General features: G+C 38.5%; 1 protein-coding gene across 1 annotated transcript in view; it reads left to right on the top strand.

Moving 5' to 3' along the window:
* DSG4 (desmoglein 4) overlaps nt 1-16235 on the top strand; it is a 30400-nt gene extending 14165 nt beyond the window's left edge. The window contains exons 9-16 of the mRNA XM_070778596.1: nt 2485-2756; nt 4036-4175; nt 6966-7193; nt 9364-9660; nt 10990-11132; nt 11459-11522; nt 13065-13273; nt 15307-16235. Of these exons, the coding sequence (XP_070634697.1) occupies nt 2485-2756; nt 4036-4175; nt 6966-7193; nt 9364-9660; nt 10990-11132; nt 11459-11522; nt 13065-13273; nt 15307-16074 (2121 nt within the window). The 3' untranslated portion in view covers nt 16075-16235. The remainder of the gene's footprint in view (nt 1-2484; nt 2757-4035; nt 4176-6965; nt 7194-9363; nt 9661-10989; nt 11133-11458; nt 11523-13064; nt 13274-15306) is intronic.
* Nucleotides 16236-21757: the final 5522 nt, after the last annotated feature.

Here is a 21757-nt window from a genome sequence, read left to right as displayed (position 1 = left end):
ATATGAATCAGACATAGTCCCAGTTTTCCAGGAACTATCCCACTTTATAGCCATCCCACTTATAAATCACTTATAAGGATTTTCTGAGCAGAAAATCCTAACAGATTCATCCTCATGGTTTTCCCTTTGTTCTAGAAACCTTGCTCCTTTCAGGGCTGTGGTATCCTTAGTTTAGCAAACCTTTTTCTCCTTTTCCCCGCCAGCTCTCAATATTGCCCATAATTAATTAACCCCATTTCTTGGGTATGGAATCCTGGCAGGCCTACCCTCCTTAGGATTGGCCCCCGTGGTGTAAATTAACAAGAGAAAGACCTCTAAGAAAGTGAAAAATCTCTTTGTCAATAATTTTTTTTTTTGGTATTTATGATCACATATGTATGGATAGCAAAGAATATAAATAGATGGGGGAGTAAGCACACATTCACTTCAACATCAAAAAGAAAAGCAAAATACTATCCAATTGGAATTCTAACAAAAAATACTGGTTGTGTATTTTTATAATAACTCTAATCAAGATTTATTACACACTTGCTGACCCTCTTCCTACATGGGACACTGGTAAAGAATCCACCTGCCAATACAAAAGAGGCAAGAGATGTGGGTTTGATTCCTGGGTCAGGAAGATTCCCTGGAAGGAGAAATGGCCACCCGCTCCAGTATTCTTGTCTGGAAAATTCCATGGACAGACGAGCCTGCTGAGCTATAGCCCATGCGGTCCCAAAGAGTCAGACACGACTAAGCACGCGCACGCACTCTCTGGACACCAGTTATTGGGTTATATTATGTGTATAAAGGCTCTATGCATATTACCTCAATCATCACAACTCAGGGAAGAAAATATTATGATTCCTTTTTTTATAGAAAGTGAAACAAAACCAAAGAGGAAGACTAATTTGTCTAAGTTCACCTAGGCAGCAAATGACAAAGACAAGTTCCAACTAGATGTCTCTGATTCCAAACTCATTCTTAACTGCCACTTCTGTGCCCTACAGTGTAATCCGGGGCCAGTAAACCAAGTTTTAGGAAAGAACTCGCGTCTGAAGATTTTTCCCGCTGTTGATTTCTGTAAGATCTTTCCCGACTGTGTGTGCCCTGCTGCTCAGACACATCTGTACCAGAAAATGTCAATTCCTGGGCATTTCAGCAATTGAAATCCCAATCTCAAGGGTTTTAGCTGAATTTTAAGTGAGGCATGTTGAGCCAGCCCCAAGCAAGAACCCTAGTAAATTCCTGTGAATATTTCTATCTTATTACCTCCTGTGAACAATTTAACCAAAATCTAGAACATTCATGAGGTTATGGAATTTCCCTGAGAAGCAGAGATTTGTCTAAGATTCTTGCTGATGGTACTCATGTCTTAACTTGTGTTATTGGTAAATGTGTTGCAATTGATGTTTATCTTAGCTCCCAGAGTACTTCTAACAGCACCCAGTACTCCCTTTTCTACAACTGTTTTTACACAAATGGAGAAAATGGATCTCTTCCAATTGAAAATTCATTTTTGAGCCCACAATTCATTTCCGCTCTGTGCTGAATCATTGTTGGTGACTTTTCATGTCACCACATCAGTCATTCTTGATCAAAAGATTCTATTCATCTTTTATCCAAAGAACCCATCTCAAAGGTGACTTTTCTCATTTGAATGTGCCCTATGAAGGAGTCTTCTTGTTCACCAGACTCAGCACAATTAAATTATAGTTGAGGGCTCCAATAGTCTATAATTGCTATAGACTATAATAGTCACAAATTCTCCTTTAGAAGTTGTTTGTATCATTTTTCAAAATTATAGGTTCAATTACACCATATATACTGGCTTCTAGGTTCTCTGGTTATACTTCCAAGATATTCTCAGATAGGCATTCTACAAAAGAGACCTGGCTACTACTTATTCATTTAATAACTGTGAATATTTTTATTTCATTACTTTTTATTTTTCATAAGCACCTCATTTGGAAAGAAGGGTCATCTTTCATTTTAGGGTTTTATGTATGAAGTTCAAAACTCCAAAACTAGAGTCCAGCTTAAAGTCACAGGCCTAAATCATCCATGTGCCATGTACCTGATTATGCCAAAAGATAAAGGAAATAACATGTCTGATATATGTAAGTGAAAGTGAAAGTGTTAGTCGATCAATCTTTGTGACCGCATGAACTGTAGCCCACCAGGTCCTCTGTCCATGGGATTCTCCAGGCAAGAATACTGGAGTGGGTTGTCACGCCCTTCTCCAGGGGATCTTCTCCACCCAGGGATCAAACCAGGGTCTCCTGCACTGCAGGCACATTCTTTACCATATGAGACACCAGGGAAGCCCATGATATACATAATGTGGTAACAAAAAAATTCGATCGGTTCAAGAGCAGAATTGCATAGCTCCTGGCCTTTATTTTAGTGTATTGCTTTTTAAATTTTGACTTCTAATTCTATCAAGAAAGTCTTTTTGCTGTTTCAGTTTTGTTGTTTTTTTCTAACTTTCTATCATTTCAGACGCTGGATTATGAACAAGTGCCTAATATTCATCTTAGCATTGGAGTTAAAAACCAAGCTGAGTTTCACCACTCGGTTGCCTCTCAATTCCGAATGCACTCAACCCCTGTGAGAATTCAGGTTGTTAACGTGAGAGAAGGACCTGCATTTCAACCAAATTCTATGACGTTCAGTGTGCGAGAAGGACTGAAAGGAAATTCCTTATTGAATTTTGTGCTCGGCACATACACAGCTATAGATTTGGATACAGGAAACCCTGCAACAAACGTCAGGTACTGCACATATTTTGCTCGTGTTAAAGAGATAAAGCTCAGCTCTTCCTATATTAATTCACTAGAAGGTGCTACTTTTGAAGTTTTGCTTTGCTTTTTGTCTTCATTTTAGAAGATGACTGCAGTATTAACTTTATTTCAGAATTTTAATAGTGCTTTAGAGGCAGTAAGGGCTCCAACAGGTTAAAGGAGTAATTGCGTCCAGTGAGCAATTGTAAGATCAAAGAGCCACCTACAGATACTCTGTGAGTCTCTCTGACCTTTTGTGCCCGGCTGTACTACCCTGGCCCCAGGATGATTAAGCTATATTATAAACAATAAGACATCATAAAAGATGAGTCACTTTTTTTCCTTAAAATCTGTGTTATCTAATGACTTTGGGGCTAATTTCAATCTCCTACTTGACCTAAAACAAAAAAATAAAAAAAAAAAGAAGAGGCTGAAACATAGATGTTTCAGAAATTTGATTGATCTTAAGAGAATCAGAACTGAAAAAACAGAAAGGTAGGTATTAGGGTCACTAGATACACAGATTATATATGAGTTAGATCTATGTAAGATATCCTGGAAAATAACTATAGCGAAATATACAAGTATTCTCTTTATCTTTTCCTTCCAATATATTTGGAATGAACAAAGTCTACTGACCTATAAATTACTTTTGACATAAAATTTTTTGATTACTTAATCAGCTAATAAATAGGTAGACAACAAAAACTGTGAAGTTTATCAGAGGAAAGAATGTGCCAGATAAGTGTCTTAGATGTTTGAATTTACGCCTGGTACAGAGAACAGATGTTCTACCAATAAGGTCAAAAGCTTTGAATCCATTATATGTAAAAAAAAAAAAAATTCCATATACACAAGCAGACTAGATGATACCACAACCCCTAACAGGCCAAATGAGAGGCTCTGAAACCAATATGTATTAAAATCTAAGAAAAAAATATATCACATGTGAAAATGAAGAAAGCGCATTCTCACATTCTTTCGATAGACACTGCTATGATTTTATAAACAGCCCTGAAATAATTTCATACATTCTATTAACAATTATATTAACAGCCAGAAGAGTAAGAATTATGAGATTATAAAATTCTGTTGTGAATCTGTACATAAATATGTTCTATACTGGAATTTTATTCTCTATACATTTTATAAACTGACTCAATTGTCACTATAAAGCATGCAAATACCATATATAAGAGTAACACATTGTGCAGCTTAAAATGATTAACTTTTATATAAGCAAATGATGAATGTATTTATTTAAAAACAGGTATATCATAGGACATGACGCAGGCAACTGGTTAAAAATAGATTCAAGGACTGGAGAGATACAATTTTCTAGGGAATTTGATAAGAAGTCAAAATATATTACCAATGGGATATACACAGCAGAGATCCTGGCTATAGATGGTAAGAAAATTTATTGTCAATTCTTAATAAAATTATTACTAAAACATTCAATACAAGTAATATTCTAATGTTAATACTAGATTGACTCAAATCCAACATACATTTATTAGTGTCTTTAAGACTTATAGAGAGCTCTAAATACCTTAGATCAAGGACTGAGTTCAGTATCCTTATAATCAATCATAATTTACATTTAAGTCATAATTTATTTCACCTATTTACAAAAAAGAATTGTATGTGATTTACAGTGTGAAGCATAAAAGTTAAAATATGTAAATAAAATTCAGTTTCTGCTTTTGACTTCATCTCTTGAGAGAATTGATCAGCTTGTAGAGGATGTTAGAAATGTTTACTTAAGTAAGTGCTACAAAGTGTGCTCAAAATTCACCTGCAGGTAAGGCAGCATCCCGAAGTATATAGTTATTTCAGAACCACTAAAACTGAGCTACAATAAGAGGCCTGTGTGAGTACTGTTGTCCAAAGAAAAATGCTGAAGACCAAGAAAGCACAAGGTTATTCCAAATATAAGATTCAAATTACATTTGTAAGTGCAGATGCACTGAAGTAACTTGTAATTGAGCAGTTCCTCACGTGGGAAAATCTATTAAGCATTCCTCTTGGTGAGCAGCAACAGGAATTTGTTTAGCAACAGTTAATGATTCTCCAGAGCAAAGGCTACTACTGCTATTTCCTAGCAGTAGCTAGGAAACCAGCCACTATGAAACAAAACAGCAGAAAAAGCTCAGTAACCAGGAAAGAAGGGAGAAGATAGATGTCTCAAGTACATACCTAATAGAAGATAGATATTGGAGGATTGCATTAAGTTTATACCCGAGATTTACAGTAGCCAAACAAAGAGAAAGATAAACAGTCAGTATAGGATTGAAAGAGAAACCATGGCAATACCCAAACAATTACATACATTCTAGTCTTCATCCCATGAGTGTCACTTTCAGCATCTGCGTGAGTTATGTAAATATTTATTATCAGTATTCTGAAAATGAATTCTAGCCAGGTTGATCACAGCCAATGGGTCATATGAGAAAATCCAATTCTAGTTCAAAAACTAGAATAAAACATTAGTCAAGTAAATAAAAACAAAACTACATGAAAATGTACCCACAGAAACCTAAAAACGAGGGCCATTGTTTATTCCCCTAAGCCGAGTATCTCCTTAAAAATCTGCTTAAAAATATTCCAGGTTCAATGCAGGATACTGGATGCTTGGGGCTAGTGCACTGGGACGACCCAGAGGGATGGTATGGGGAGGGAGGAGGGAGGAGGGTTCAGGATGGGGAACACATGTATACCTGTGGCGGATTCATTTTGATATTTGGCAAAACTAATACAATTATGTAAAGTTTAAAAATAAAATAAAATTAGAAAAAATAAAAATAAAAAAATAAAAATATTCAGCACAAGCCTTCCAGAGAGCTGGAATACGTTTGCTCAAGGATGCTCGGCCACTAGGTAAAGAAGCAGAGCTCTGCCTAGAGCAGACACGACAAGGAGCAGATGCTGTCGACAGTGGCTTTAGCTGTGGTTTGCCACAGAAAGTGAAAGTCGCTCAGCCGCGTCTGACTCTTTACGACCCCATGGACTATACAGTCCATGGAATTCTTCTGGTCAGAATACTGGAGTGGGTAGCCTTTCCCTTCTCCAGGGGATCTTCCTAACCCAGGGATCGAACCCAGATACCCCGCATTGCAGGCGGAGTCTTTACCAGCTGAGCCACCAGGGAAGCCCACAGCCCAAGGCCATAAGAAAGTTCCAGAGGATGAGAGAACAACACAGCACATAATCTAATCTACGGGATAATCTAGTATCTCTCTAATGAACCTAAGTCTGGAATAGAAAGTCAACTCCCAAATCAGGTATAAGAACACACTGTACAAAACCATATACAGTATGAATAGGCTCCTGGTTTGTTATCATTTGAGTAACTAAATGACTCTTCCATTTAGGCATACAAAAGACATCTTTAAAAGACATTTATTAACTTCACAAAGAGTGACCTAGCAAAATACCTAGAGATGATAGTGTTCTGACTTACAAATGAAAATACTAAGACTCTCTGCAAGTAAAAAACAAAACAATTCTTTATTCAACATAAAGTATAAAAGTGGACTAAAAGCCCAGACTCCTATTTCTTTGTCCTCTGCTCCTTCTAATAATATACTAACCCAAAATTTGTTTCAAATGGGTTAGGAAGAAAGCAAATATATTTATATTTGTTTTCAAAAGTACCGTTTCAGAGAGAAACAGTGTCTATTTAATGGATGGATTTAAACAGTGAAACAGAAAAAAAAAAAAAATACTCAAAACAATTATTTAACTTCAATTGCAGTTATTTCCACAAACACCGGACTCAATAAGTACCCAGAATGAAAGGCTCTAAACTGGACTACAGGGGTCTCATTTGGGGAGATACGGTGGACTAGAAAGCAGTAAGCCTTCTCTGAGAAAGGATGCTGAATTTTGCATTCTGAGATATGTAGCTGAATGAAACAGGAATGAAAAAACATTTTAGGAAGAGTGACTAGAAGGCACAAGTGTTTGGTTTAGGAAAGAACAAGTTCCAAGAACTAAAAAGAAGCCACTGGGTCCGGAAGGTGCTGAGCAAAAGCAAGAGCAGCTTCAGGAGATTTAAGCAGGCAGGATCCTATCACGCACCAGCTCAGGAGTCAGGTCACGCTGTTCCTCTATGCTGTGGCGTCATCATGGGATACGAGAAAGAATTTTCTCCCCAACACCATTTACCCCAACACCCTATATGTCTTGCTGTTTCAGATGGCTCTCTAAAAACGGCCACGGGAACCATATGTATTGAAGTTCCTGATGTCAACGATTACTGCCCAGTCATTGTTGCTGAGAGAGAAACCATCTGCATTGCCTCTCCCTCCATCCTTATCTCTGCTGCAGGCGTTAACAGTCACCCTTATGGGTCTCCCTTCACCTTCTGTGTTGTTAATGAACCCCCAGGGACAGCGGACATTTGGGATATCACATCAGTAAATGGTAAGTAGGATGCAAATTTGCTTATACTCTAAGGCCAAAAGCAAAAACAATTACCAAATAATTAGTCAAGTCACATAATAATACTTTCCAACTCTATGTCCACCAAAAGTGTAAAGAGTCCATAGTAGCATGCGTGTTTATGGTAACTGTTGCTACTTTAAAATAAAGGCCTCACGTTGATAAAAATTGAGATATAATTTCAGGCATCTTAACAATTTACATACCTTGGGTTCTTTTTCCTGAGATGTTAGATGTATAATAGAAAACGAAATGTTTTGAGAGAATTTCATTCTGGACATGTGCCTACTAAGTCACTTCAGTCCTGTCCAGCTCTTTGCGACCCTATGGACTGTAGAGACTGTAGCCCGCCAGGCTCCCCTTTCCATGGGATTCTCCGGCAAGAATACTGGAGAGGGTTGCCATTTCCTCCTCCAGGGGTTCTTCCCAACCCAGGGATCAAACCCAAGTCTCTTACATCTCCTGCATTAGCCAGCGGGTTCTTTACCACCTGGTAAAGTGCCACTTGGGAAGCCCCCATTCTGGCCACAATAGCTCCCTCGTCAGACATTCATTTGGAGAAACAGGAGAGACGTTGTAGGTAGGGTGGTAAGATGGTGGTCAGAGTTCAAGGTAAGAGGAAAAATCCACCTTTCTGAAGCCACCAAGCTTTTCCATTCATCCTAAAATGATGCCAGAAAAAAAAAAAAATGCCACCATTGACTTGGAGGAAATCGGGTAACCTGTTTTCACCATAAAACCTTTTAGCCCTTTCACACAAAACCACCTTAATATTTTTAAAAGCTAAGCAATTGCATTAAAATCAATATAACTCTGAATTCATTGTTCACTACAAAACTCAATATGTTATTCTTAAATAATTGCTAACTACTTTTTCCTCATTCATATCCTAGATTTTATGAGGAAAAACAAGAAAAAATATTCAGCATGAGATATTTCTATCACAGATTTACCAGTAAAAAATACAGTCTTATTGGAAAAAATATTCTTAGGGTCCTATTTACATGCTGGTCTTGAAGAAAAGAAAAAATCCCACTTAACAACAGGCTGGGGCCATGCCTTATTTGACTCTTACTTTGAGCTCAGGTTACATTTTGGTAGACATAGCCAGGTTATTACATAGCTAATTGAAAGCAATAACCCATAATAATAATAATTAACAATAATAATAATTGAGTGTTAAGGATTCATCAATTACTATTCATGATTTAGGAGTAAATCATTTCTAAGGCCTCCTCAGGTTGATAAATTTCAACCTATGTGTTAAGCAATGGTTTCTATAAAAATCAATAGATAATCACAGCACAAAGAATTAGTAAAATAATAGTTTTTGGAATAATTTTAAATGTTAAGACAGTGATTTTGAATAAGAGATGAACAACAGTCTTCATGAGGGTATTTGGAAGCTGTCATCCCAAATAGAAAACTTCTAATTATTTCCTTTCAGCTCAATATTCTTCATTCATTAGACAAATATCCACTGAGTGCATACTATATGCCAAGTATTGTTGCTCTGGAAATAAGCATCATAAGTGTTAATTTTTAAAAACTGACAATGTATTCTATGACTAAAGGAGCATGAAAAAAAGTCAGATCCTAAGTTTATCATGGGTATTAGAAAGAGTTACTCACCAAAACATTTTTAAAATTTTTCCTGTATATTCAAGTACAGTCACTTGACAATTTCTGTGTTACTTTCAGGTATACAACAAAGTGATTCAGTTACACATACAAATATAACCATTCTTTTCCAAATTCTTTTTCCATATGGATTTTTACAGAGTATTGAGTAAAGTTCCCTCTACTATATAGTAGAACCTTATTTTTTATCTATTTTATATATTGTGGTATCTATCTGTTAATCCCCAATTCCTAATTTATCCCTCCCCCATTTCCCCTTTGGTAATCAAAAGCTTGTTTTCTATGTTTGTGCTATTTCTGTTTTGTGAATAAATTCATCTGTATCATCTTTTTATATTTCACATATAAGCTATATCATATGATACTCTTCTTTCTCTGACTTCACTTAGTATTATAATCTCTAGGTCTGTTCATGTTGCTGCAATATGACTTCATTCTTTTCTATGACTGTGTAATATTCCATTGTATATATGTACCCCATCTTTAATTTATTTTCTCTCTTGCCTTTTAGCTACCTCTGCAATCCTGAAAGCTGAGCAGACTTTATATTCCGCATACTACGAAATCCCGATCCTAGTAAAGGACAGTTTTAACAGAGCATGCGAATTGCCGCAGATCATAGAGTTAAGGGCCTGTGACTGTGACATCAACCACGTGTGCTTGTACTCGGGTATCACAGACGTCAGCACCGGGGATGGGAGCTCTGTCACCAGTGTGTCTGTCACTGACGACCAAACTGAGGCTTCAAATGTTGGTATGGGATCAACAGGGATTGGCATGATCACGATGGGCGTCTTACTGCTGCTTCGTAAGTACTGGATTAAATCCCTCTTTTCAGCAGTTCTTCAAAATAAGAATGTAATCAGGTTCACTGGAATGGCCATTTCTTTTTGGTACCTATGGCAATGTTTGTGGAAATCTGGAAATAAGCAATGGGATTGATATGGGCATGTTACTTGTTCAATAACGGTAAGTAAGAATATTCACTGGAAGGACAAATGCTGAAGCTGAAACTCCAATACTCTGGCCACCTGACGTGAAGAGCCAACTCATTGGAAAAGACCCTGATACTGGGAAAGACTGAGGGTAGAAGGAGAAGGGGACGACAGAGAATGAGATGGTTGGATGGCATCACCAACTCAGTGGACATGAGTTTGAGCAAACTCTGGGATATAGTGAAGGACAGGGAAGCCTCATGTGCTGCAGTCCATGGGGTCCCAAAGAGTTGGACATGACTGAGTGACTGAACAACAACAACAACAACAAAAAAAGTCCAGGGTTAGTGAGGGTCAAAAAGATGGGAAATATGCAAGTCCCTAAGTACAGTATTTTTGCTGTTGTTCAGTCGCTCAGTCGTGTCTGCTTTATAGCAGAGCTAAAGTAATCCCATCATGACAATTTCAGCAGAGTCCTTTAAGAGCAGAAAAGCAGAAGTAATTAAGTCTAAATAGGAAAGTTGGGGAAGTCCTGATGGAGAAAGTGACTTTGAGCTGAAGATCTTCTTAGAAGGAGCATGGTGTGTGGGGAAATCCAGAAAAGCAGTCTAGGACAGAGGAAAAGCACAGACATAAACACACATGTAAAATGTGCACACATGTACACAGGGAACTAGGAAACATAAAACTGGATTTGAATCCTGGATCTGCCAACAACCAGTTTGGAGTCTTAGATTAGCAGGAAGAAAGAACCTTATTTGCCTAATCTGTCATTAAAGTTTACCTGATCTTAAGTGACTAGTGGATTTGTATTTATAAACACGGATACATATCCTCAATCCTTAATGTTACTCGATCAGTCATGTCCGACTCTTTGCAACCCCATGGACTGCAGCCTACGAGGCTCCTCTGTCAATGGGATTTCCCAGGCAAGAATACTGGAGTGAGTTGCTATTTCCTTCTCCCGGGGATCTTCCCCACCCAGGAATGGAACTTGGGTCTCCCATGCTGCAGGGATATTCTTTACCATCTGAGCCACCAGGGAAGCCCCACTCAATACTTCAGGGGAAATTAATGCATTACATTTGTATTTTTCCCTCTAGTTCTGAATATCATGCCACATTTTCCCAAAAGTGATGCATTTGATGACTTCCTAAATTGAGCAATATGTGTTAACTCTTCCTTTCCACTTTCCTGGGCAGTGGCACCGCTCTTGCTGCTCTTGTGCTGCTGCTGCAAACGAAAACAGCCAGAAGGGCTGGGGACGAGTTTTGCTCCTGTGCCTGAGGGGGGAGAAGGAGTGGTGCAATCCTGGAGAATAGAAGGGGCCCATCCCGAGGACAGGGTGAGTGGATTCGTCAGGTTCCACAGAAGCTCAGTGTTTCAGAGGGATTCAACATGTCCTGATAATTATACACTGCACAAAGTTGAAAATACATCACTTTTGAAATGTTTAACATAAGCACTTCCCTGGTTCAGTGGCTTAAACCCTGTGCTCCCAATGCAGGGGGCCCAGGTTCGATCCCTGGTCAGGGGTCTAGATCCCACATGACACAACTAAAGGTCTCACGTGCTACAGCTAAGACCAGTGCAGCCAAAATAAGTAATTAAATATGTATTTCAAAATGTTTAACATAAAACATTTCTTTAAAATCTTTTTTTTCTTTTCAGGATGTGTCCAACATATGTGTACCAATGACAGCCTCTAATACCCAGGACCGTATGGATTCCTCTGGTCAGTGGATGTCAAAATCTGTTTTCCTTTTTAAAATTTGCAAATTGTTCAGCCAGACAAATCTCATGTATAAGTACCTTACCAAAAATCAGCATATCTGTCATTTTCCTTGGAGGACAGTGTAAGTGGAGAGAAAGTTACATATTTGAAGTGGTGACTTTATTTTTCTGTCTTAAACTACTGGCAGTGAAGAATGATGTAGCAATTCAAAGGGCAAAGTCTGGAACCAGAATGCTCAAGTTTGATTCCCAGCTCTGCCACTTACTAGTAATTAAGTCCTTGAGTAAGACACTTCACCTCTCTGGGCCTCAATTTCCTTCTTTGAAACTGAATTTATGATAGTACCTACTTCAAAGTGTTCCTATAAGGAGTAAATGATCATATATATGTATATATACATATTATATATTATATATATAGTATACATACTATATATTATAGGTATATTATACATATTATATATTATATGTATAGTATGTACATTATATATGTATGTGTGGTATATAATATGGATCATATATGTTACATATATCATATACAAATGTGTGTATATGTGCTGTATGTATATATGTATATCACAAAATATACATTAGAATAGTGCCTTGCACAGTAAGTGCTACCATTATTTGTAAAACAAGCAGTTTTAAAAAAAGAAAGAAAGAAAAAAACGAAGCAGCAAATATGTTCTCCTAAGAATACACTGAAGGCGATGACAGAGGATGAGAGGTTGGATGGCATCATGGACTCGATGGACTTGAGTTTGCGCAAGCTCTGGGAGTTGGTAATGGACAGGGAAGCCTGGCATGCTGCAGTCCATGGGGTCATAAAGAGTTGGACACGACTGAGCGACTGAGCTGAAATGAGGAACTTTTCTTAAATTCATACATGCATTCGCCTCACCACTCTTACCCTCTCCTAATTTACCAAGTCCCAGAAATACCCTAAAATACTGGGAAAATACCCAGCATTGGGCAATAACTGAACAAAGTAGAGAGGCTGCCCAGTTCTAGAGCGGGCTTGTGATTTCTCAGTGATGATTTCTGAGTGTCCCAAGCCAGACTCTGACTGCAAAGAGTCTAAGGTGACTGAACACTCCTATGGAAGCCCATTCCCCATCCAGCACCAGGGTGAATGAGGACTGTGAGCTTCCGTTTCTGCAAACGCGTGGCTGGCCTTGCTCTGGAGGGCTCATGAGTGAGTGCAAGTCTTCTCAGCCAGGCCTGGGGAGCTTGCCAGAGGCAGCCCGAGAAGGAACTGGTGCAGGCAAAACGGAGGCCCTGCTCCTCTGGCCTCTTCTGCACCTTCAAGTCTGTCAACCGAAAGGTGGCAAAGCCACGCCTGATACCTGGCTCCCTTTGTACTGTTTAGTTTTATTTTTATCAGCAAGCCTGAAGATAATAGATATAGTTGGAATTGCTCCTATACTAGCATTGCAGAGCCTTCCCTTTGCTGGGGGGAAGGGGTGGTGGTGTTGCTGACAGTGTCTACGGGGGTTAAACAATGCAGACGACTCCAGCACCATTGAACCCCTTCTCCTTTCAGAAATCTACACTAACACCTACGCAGGCGGAGGAACGGTTGAAGGGGGTGTCTCGGGAGTGGAACTCAATACCGGTCTGGGGGCGGCCGCTGGCCTGGCAGCGGGAGGAGCAGCGGGCACCGCGGGGAGGAGGAGCTCGGCGGTGGGCATCCAGCGGGACTATGGGGACACCAGCCTGAACCTGGCTTTCCTGGACAGCTATTTCTCTGAGGTAACTTCCCTGCACACAGCTCCACAAAATAGTCTTGGGACTGAATAATAATAATAACAATGGTGGTAGAGTCTTCTAAAATATATTTGAGGACTCTTAACTCTACCCCAATCCGGAATAAAAAATTTCTCTGAGGTAATTCCCCTGCACACAGTTCAACAATATTATCATTCACTCTTGAGACTGCAAAATAATAACAATGGCAGTAGATTCTTTTCTGAGATATATTCAGTTACTTTTAACTCTATCCCAATCTTGAATAAAAAATATTTCACTTTTCCTTAAAATACAAAAAGCCAACTTACTGAAACACGTCATATCCAGTAGGCATAATACCTCTGACAACTGTGAAAAAGGCTAGTATCCCGTCATATTCCATGTCCCTTCTGCTATTTTCCTGTATTCTGTTTCTTTCTGGTGTTCCCAGTGTTTCCCACAGCAAAGAGCAAAGAGAATCCCGATCAAGAAGAGCTGTGTGTTCATGTCTGTTCTCCACGGTGGCCTTTCAGCCCTGCAGATACCTCCAACAGAAAGGAGAAAAAATAAACCAAAAGCCAAATTAGGGAAGAAAGAGAGCACAAACTGAGGAATAGGGCATCACCAAGATTTGATGACAGATTAGGGCCTGGAACCCGGGTCTCTCATCTCTACTCAGGGCCCCAGGCACTGTGTCCCTCACTAGGGGAGAGGATCATGGGTCTATGAGCATGCCAGGAGGAAAGACACAAGGCCCTGGGATGGCCTAACAGGGCAGCACAAAGGATAAACAGAGGATTTATCTAAACCATCTTCTGAATTCCTATCTAGTACCTTTATTTCTCTTATTTAGCAGTCCATTTTATCTCATATTCTAATTAGCCCATTTTACTCCTTATGTGGCAACACGTGAGTTTCACCACCGCTCTTAACAAAAAATGCTAAAGATGTTGTAAGTTGTATCTTAAAATTGGTGGTTACCAACACCACTATAGACAGGGCATGAATAGTGTCAGTATTTAAATGAGTCATCCACACCACTCAAGTACATTTGGGAAATGGGCACAAGACTAAGTATGGCTAAGACTCCACACTCCCACTGTGGGAGGCCCTGGGTTTGATCCCTGGTCAGGGAACTATATCCACCATACCACAACTAAAGATCCTGTGTGCTGCAACTAAGAACTGGCACAGCCAAATAAATAAATAAATAGAGTTTTTTGTTTTTTGTTTTTTTTTTTTTTTAAGAAAAAGTAGGGATGTAGACTCTGGTACAGACTATAGGGAAAGCAGCATGATGCAGTGGAGAAAAGATAGGTGGATTTGACATTGTGTTGGACAGCTATTTAAGTCTTGGGCATGACATTAACCTTCCCTGGGCCTGACATTAACCTTCCCTGGACCTGTGGTTACCTTATTTATTAAAGAAAGAAAGGGTCAGATTGTATCAGGGGATTTTGGATGGTGTTGGGCAGGCCCTGTGGGATTTCATGGAAACCACCAAGGGCTATAGCAGTTGAGGCAAATAGGGAAGGGAACCACCAGGTGCTCCCTCCCCACACCTTCAAACAAAGAAGTTCTCATTTCATCACTTCTACATGTTGAGGTCACACCTAGGATTTCATTTAAAGGGTCTGTCATTTAAAAAAAAATTAAAAATCACAGTAGATAAACTCCCTCCTGATAACGTAACTCCAAAAACACCCCAGCTGTCTTCACCTAGGCCACATAAAAGAAGCCTCTGAAACATAGAGCTATGTACACCTCTATGGATGTTTTTATTCCAAGTTGATCAAATATCTCTCCTTAAATAAATAATGTTTTGCACATAACTAAATGTTATTATCTTAGACCACCTCAGAAACAAAAGACTATGCACACTGATCTCCTTTCAGAGTTCCAATTATTTAGAAATACGGCAATCAATCAGGGTATCTCTCAGTTCATTCCATTAAATCATCTTAAATCAGATGTCTCTAAGGCATTGCTGTTGCTCTTCTTTAATTATTTTATAGAGAAAAGAAACGTCTAATTGTCTGTTTTTCTTCCAATTTTAGAAAGCATATGCTTATGCAGGCGAAGATGAAGGCCGCCCTGCAAACGATTGTTTGCTCATTTATGACCACGAAGGAGTAGGGTCTCCTGTGGGCTCCATTGGTTGTTGCAGTTGGATTGTGGATGATTTAGATGAAAGCCACATGGAAACTTTAGATCCAAAATTTAAGACTCTTGCTGAAATCTGCTTAAACACGGAAATTGACCCATTTCCTTCTCAGCAGTCCTGTATCCCCATCAGCACTGACCTCCCCTTACTTGGACCGAACTACTTTGTTAATGAATCTTCAGGAATGACTCTCTCAGAGGCTGAATTCAAAGAAGAAATGGCAATACCTGAACCCATGATGCACGGGGATATTGTAGTGACCGAGACTTACACTACTGCTGATCCATGCATGCAACCCACTACGATTGTCTTTGATCCTCAGCTTGCACCCAATGTTGTAGTAACGGAAACAGTAATGGCACCTGTCTACGAGGTTCAAGGGAATATTTGTGTCCCTGCTGAGTTAGCCAACACACACAATGTAATCTATGCTGAGAGAGTGGTGTCTAGTCCTGGTAGGCCTGACGTGAGCAGTAGTAGCATGAGTGATGGTTGTAGGGGACCTGTCATGAGTGGTGGTATTTTGGTAGGACCAGAAATTCAACTGACACAAATGATGAGTCCAGACATTCGCATAAGCCAAACTATTGGTTCCACATCCCCAGTGACATCTCGACACAGAGTAACACGGTACAGTAACATACATTACTCCCAACAGTAAGTGTTTTATGGTCAATACTCTCTATGGAGACCATGCACCTTGTAACCACCAACATATCCATCAAAGATGCGCAGTGTACCACATTTAACATTTTAAGTCAACAAATGTTCAAAAATTCTAAATTCAGTGAGATTCTTTGATTATATCTTTTGGGGGGTAACTATGGCAAGCACTTTAGATAAGCCTTTGAATTTTTTTTTTCTGATTTTAAATTATGTGCCAAAAAAACTTAAAGAAAATGTGTTACATTCTTTGATACTGTCTAATAAATAGCACATAATTCATACAGTGAATCTTAAGGACTTCGGCCTGTAAAACTGGTCATATAAACCAAGATGCTCTTGTTCTTGAAGGTTGCATAGAAACGCCTTGTCTGCATTCAATAGCCATGTTAACTTTCCAATACATATTTCTATTTAAAATGTTAAAGTGGAAAAAATGAATTAAATGTACACTTTTGAAGTGAAATTGAAAAAGAAGATGGAGAATCTGTTAATAGAGATCTAAAGTCACTTGTCTCATCAAATGGTTTCTCAAGATATGCAATGATTAGGGCATGCTTAATATAATACAGGGAAAGAGCTTCTTAGCTGAATGTGTCACTAAAAATGGTCCATCAAAAGGAATTATATACATATATAGATATGCATATATTCATATCAATATGGATGAATTCTTATTGCACTTTACTGATTTATATCATCTAACTGTAAATTAATTTAGACTAGCAGAAATATAATTATGACAACATGACAACAGAAACAGTTTCCAGGAGAAGTACTGGAGATTTTACTCCTTAGAGAATTTTTTTTCCCTGCTTTTTTTAATTATGTCAGAAAACCATATGAAATGTGGTTTAATCATTTTCACTGACCTGAGTCATAGACTATTCCTTTGGCAACCAGATAACCTCTAAAAGCACCTCTGTAGTTATGCATACATTCAACAACATTTACTTGGAAGCTTCTCTGTGTTGAGTGCTGGTCTTGACTCTGAATGTTAGTTGAATACAACTGGCAAGATTCCTGTCTTCAAAAAGCTTCTAATTCATTTCTAGACTTAAAACTCTGGGGATATGGCTTTGAGTTCCTACCAAAAATAATTAACAAAATATTTAATTCCATTACCAAGTTGTGTTTCTCTTTTTAATGCTACTAGTAATGTTGAATAAATAAAATGGAAACCCATGCACAGATTGCTTATTCTTAGTAGGCATCAAGCTATCCTGAGAAAAAAAAATTCTAGCAAGATAGTTTTATTTAATTCTGTAAAATATGTAAACTATATAGTAGTAAGTATAATGATGTGACTAGTAAGATAATATGAATGGAATAAATTTATTTTCAGGGCTTATTTTCTTCTGGAAGGAAATAACTGTAGTGCTTCTTGCTTAATATTTTTATGAGTAAAAGTGTTGAAGAATTTGGGGCCTCTCACAATCTCTTGTCCAGTTCTTTCATTTTATAGAAAAATTTTCTGTGATCTATCCCACTATCAATATGCAAAGATTTAATGGTGCTTCAAAAAGAGAAACCCCATTTCTGGTGGATGCATTCCTCCATACTATCCATGGAAATGAGATCAGAACCATTTCATTTTTTCTCTCAACATTATCAGTGGAGAGGAAATTCTCCATCATTCTAGGTATCAATCATATGTGACTCAAGCCTCTGAAATTGGCATATGTTAAAAACATCATCTCAAACAAAATAAAGGGCATAAAGCAAGATTTCTCCTGCTTAAGAGGGTACTGATTTAGCTAGGAGATAAAGATTAAGTAACATTTATGTTAACATTTGAAAATGAACCCAGGAGTCCAGGAAATGGGATTTAATAAACAAATATAATAGAATGTAGTTAGAGTTCTATCTCCTGCCCCATAGAGTGAATAAATGGATTCTCTTAGAAAAGTCTTATCAGGTGAAGGGAAAAGATGTTGACAAGACAGAATTTATAAACTTCTGTCAGAAAAGCATTCTTTTAAAATAGTCCCTCTTTTGGATTAGATACTTCTGATTGCAATATATTACTGAATATAATAATGTTTTATATATGTCTTCAATAAAAAATATGTGGTAAGAAAATATATATTTTATTTTCTCTTTGGTGCATGCAGTATTGCACACACAAAAACACATTTGGAAAACTATTTCCCATTTTGTTACTAGGTGATTATCATCTTTATCATTATGTGCACAATACAGGAACATGAATCCACTTATAAACCGAAATTCAGAATAATGTATTTATCAGTGGTAGAATTTCTCAATAGCATCATTATTTTATGAGTAAATGGCTCATTATAAACTAACAAATCAATTGAATAAGCTCCAGAATTGTTCTAGACATTGTATAAATTATAAAACACCATCTCTTCCCACTGTATTTAAATTTAGCAAAATAGGGCTGGCTTCCCTGGTGGTACACGGGTTCCACCTCTGGTTCGGGAAGATTCCCAAGCTGTGGAGCAACTAAAGCCCGTGGCCACAACTAGAGCCTGTGTGCTGCAATTACTGAAGCTTGCACCTAGAGCGTGTGCTCTGCAACAAGAAAAGCCACCACAACGAGAAGCCCTCTCACCGCCGTAAGGAGGAACCCCCGCTCGCCACAACTAGAGAAAGCCCGTGCATGCCAACAAAGACTCAGCACAACGAACAAATAAGTAAAGATTCAACCTCTAAAGTCATTTTAAAAGTTATTAGTATTATTTCTGTACCAGAGGTATCAATTTCTGTTGAAACAAGAAAAGGATAATTAATTTCAATTATTTTTTAAAGGCTCCTTGAAGATGGTGACACCTGAGGTAAGCCAAGTAGAATTCTATCTGACAGTGGTTCTGAAAGTACCAACGTCAGAAATACAGGATATATTCAGAAAGCACTAACAGTAAAACATAATTTAAAATGTCTGAAGCAAAATATGAATTATCACATAGTCAGCCATTTTATATAATGCTTGCCATATGAATTACTTGAAATTATATTTTATTGAATTCTTTTTTTAAATTAATTAATTTATTTTAATTGGAGGCTAATTACTTTACAATATTGTGGTGGTTTTTGCCATACATTTACATGAATCAGCCACGGGTGTACATGTTATGTGAGCTTAAGTAAATAGCAGAGTTAAAATTCAACCGCAGAACAGCCTAACCTCAAAGACTTTATTATTATTACTCATCAAATTCTTCCAACTTAATTCTAGAAGGACATATGGGAGACAGATGGCAGAGGATCTTGAACCCCATTAGGGTTTTGGATTTAACTTTGTAGAAAGTGGCTCAGATAATTAAGAATCTGCCTGCAATGCAGAAGACCTGGGTTCAATACCTGGCTCAGGAAGAGCCCCTGGAGAAGGAAATGGCAACCCACTTCAGTATTCCTGCCTGGAGAATTCCATGGACCAAGGAGTCTGGCAGGCTACAGTCCATGGGTCACAAAGAGTCAGACATAACCGAGCGACCAACACTTTCACTTTTCATAGAAAATGAGGGTCCCAGTGAAAAATTTTGTGCTAACGAGTGACTAGGTCCTATTTCATGAGATGACACTGAGGCAGGCCTCAGAAATCTCATGATACGTGCTGTGCTGTTGATCATATGATACAGAGATACCCCCGTGGCCAGATCACTAAGGCAGAGAGCCCAGTATGGTGTCAGGATCTTCCAAAAAGCCAGCGTTCCAAGCTGAGCTTGCTGGCCCCAAAGCCTGGAGATGGTCTGTACACTGCTGAGGTGGGTAAGTCCATGGTGCACTGTCTAAAATAATGCCAGTCAATCATTTTCTACGTTAATTGAAGGCTGTATACATCCCATGGCCCTGACCTATTTCATTACTTCAGGTGAGGCAGATGGATAATTTCAGTTTCTAGAGTAGGGCATGCTTTCTCATAGCTGTCACTCTGCCCTACCCTGGCTCCTTAACTGGAAACCCTCTTCCTTCCCTTCATCTGCTCAGCTTCTTCATTCTCGTCTCTCAACACCCACTTCGAGCATTGTCACTTTTTAGGAGCATTTCTTGATATCTCTTCCTTTTGACCCAACCTACTTGCTCAGCTACTTCTCTACTCCCTTCAGCAACTAAGATACTATATTTTTCCTACTCCTGCCAGTCTGTGAGCCCCCTGAGAATAAGGACAATTTTATCATTTCTGTTGGAGAAGGAACTGGCAACCCACTGCAGTATTCTTGCCTGGAGAATCCCATGGACAGAAGAGCCTGGAGGGTTAGAATCCATGGGATCGCAAAGAGTTGGACACAATTGAGTGACTAGCACACACATCATTTCTGTATCTCCAGCATCAGCAGAATGTCTAGTCTAGCACAGGCACACATTACTTTTGGAAGCGAAGAATACAGTCAAGTTCTCTCAAGCACCTAAAAGGAAGTGCCTATATTTAATCATAATATATTTCTCAAAAGTGAAAGTTGCTCAGTCGTGTCTGACTCTTTGTGATCCTGTGGACTATACAGTCCATGGAATTCTCCAGGCCAGAATACTGGAGTGGGTAGCATTTCCCTTCTCCAGGGATCTTCCCCACCCAGGGATTGAACCCAGGTCACCTGCACTGAGGGCAGATTCTTTACCAGCTGAGCCACAGGGGAAGTCCAAGAATACTGAGTGGGTAGCCTATCCCTCCTCCAGTGGAACTTCCCGACCCAGGAATCAAACCAGGGTCTCCTGCATTGCAGGTGGATTCTTTACCAACTGAGCTATCAGGGAAGCCCATATTTCTCAAAACAACCATGAAAACCAAATAAATGAACCCTAAACATTATACTGACTAAACATGTTATATGAAAAAATCCCATTCCCAGAAAGCCAATACTCTTGTTCAGCAGTGTTACCTCTAGACAACAGCCCTTTGAATGACCTTTGAAAGGTTTGTGTAAATGCCACCCTTCGCAGGAAGACACAAATACAAACTCATGAAGACAATTACATTTTGGGAGAAATTCACCATTTTACAGGAAGAGTAATAAAGTCATTGAAAGCAATCTCATGTGCTTTTTGAAAGAAGTTATGAGACAGATGAAAAACATATTAATAAATTCTAAAATGTTACAGAGAAGATGTATCTGGGAAATGTAGTTCCTTAAAGACCTTAAAAGTGAGTGATGGTGAAGCAAACCTGAAAGCTAGCCATAAGGTATCCAAAACAACTGGTTTTAAAGCAATGATAGCAGATTTGTTTTTTCTAGAGTATAAAGGTATTCTAGTTTAGCATCATGATTCTGTGATTGGATTCTGAATTTTTCTATTATAGTACTCTTCTATAATTTGATTTTCCCACATTATCATGAACATTATTCTTTCAAAATTCTGCAAAATATTCATAAATTTGTACACACACTTCTAACCATTCCCTGAATCCCAAAGAACTAGGCTGATTCCAATTTTTGCTGTTAACAAAGCTTCAGTGGACATTTATATATACACATACATACACATGTACATAATCACAGGAGCACATACATATGTTGATATATTTTTATAAGACAGACTCTCAAAAAGGAGGCTGCCATATCAAAGATACATGCAAATAATTTTTTAGTTTTCCTAAATTTCCCTCTCGACAAAGTGTATCAATTTACACTCCCACCAACAGTTCTTAATAGGACTTCTTAACCACAAACTTAATAATCGTTAATCAGCTGATTTAATCAGTTTTTAAATTTTTAATA

Source organism: Bos indicus, chromosome 24, assembly GCF_029378745.1.
Source record: "Bos indicus isolate NIAB-ARS_2022 breed Sahiwal x Tharparkar chromosome 24, NIAB-ARS_B.indTharparkar_mat_pri_1.0, whole genome shotgun sequence".
Classification (NCBI taxonomy): Eukaryota; Metazoa; Chordata; class Mammalia; order Artiodactyla; family Bovidae; genus Bos; species Bos indicus.
Note: the sequence above shows the minus strand (reverse complement) of the source record. Positions and strands in the feature narration are given on the sequence as shown.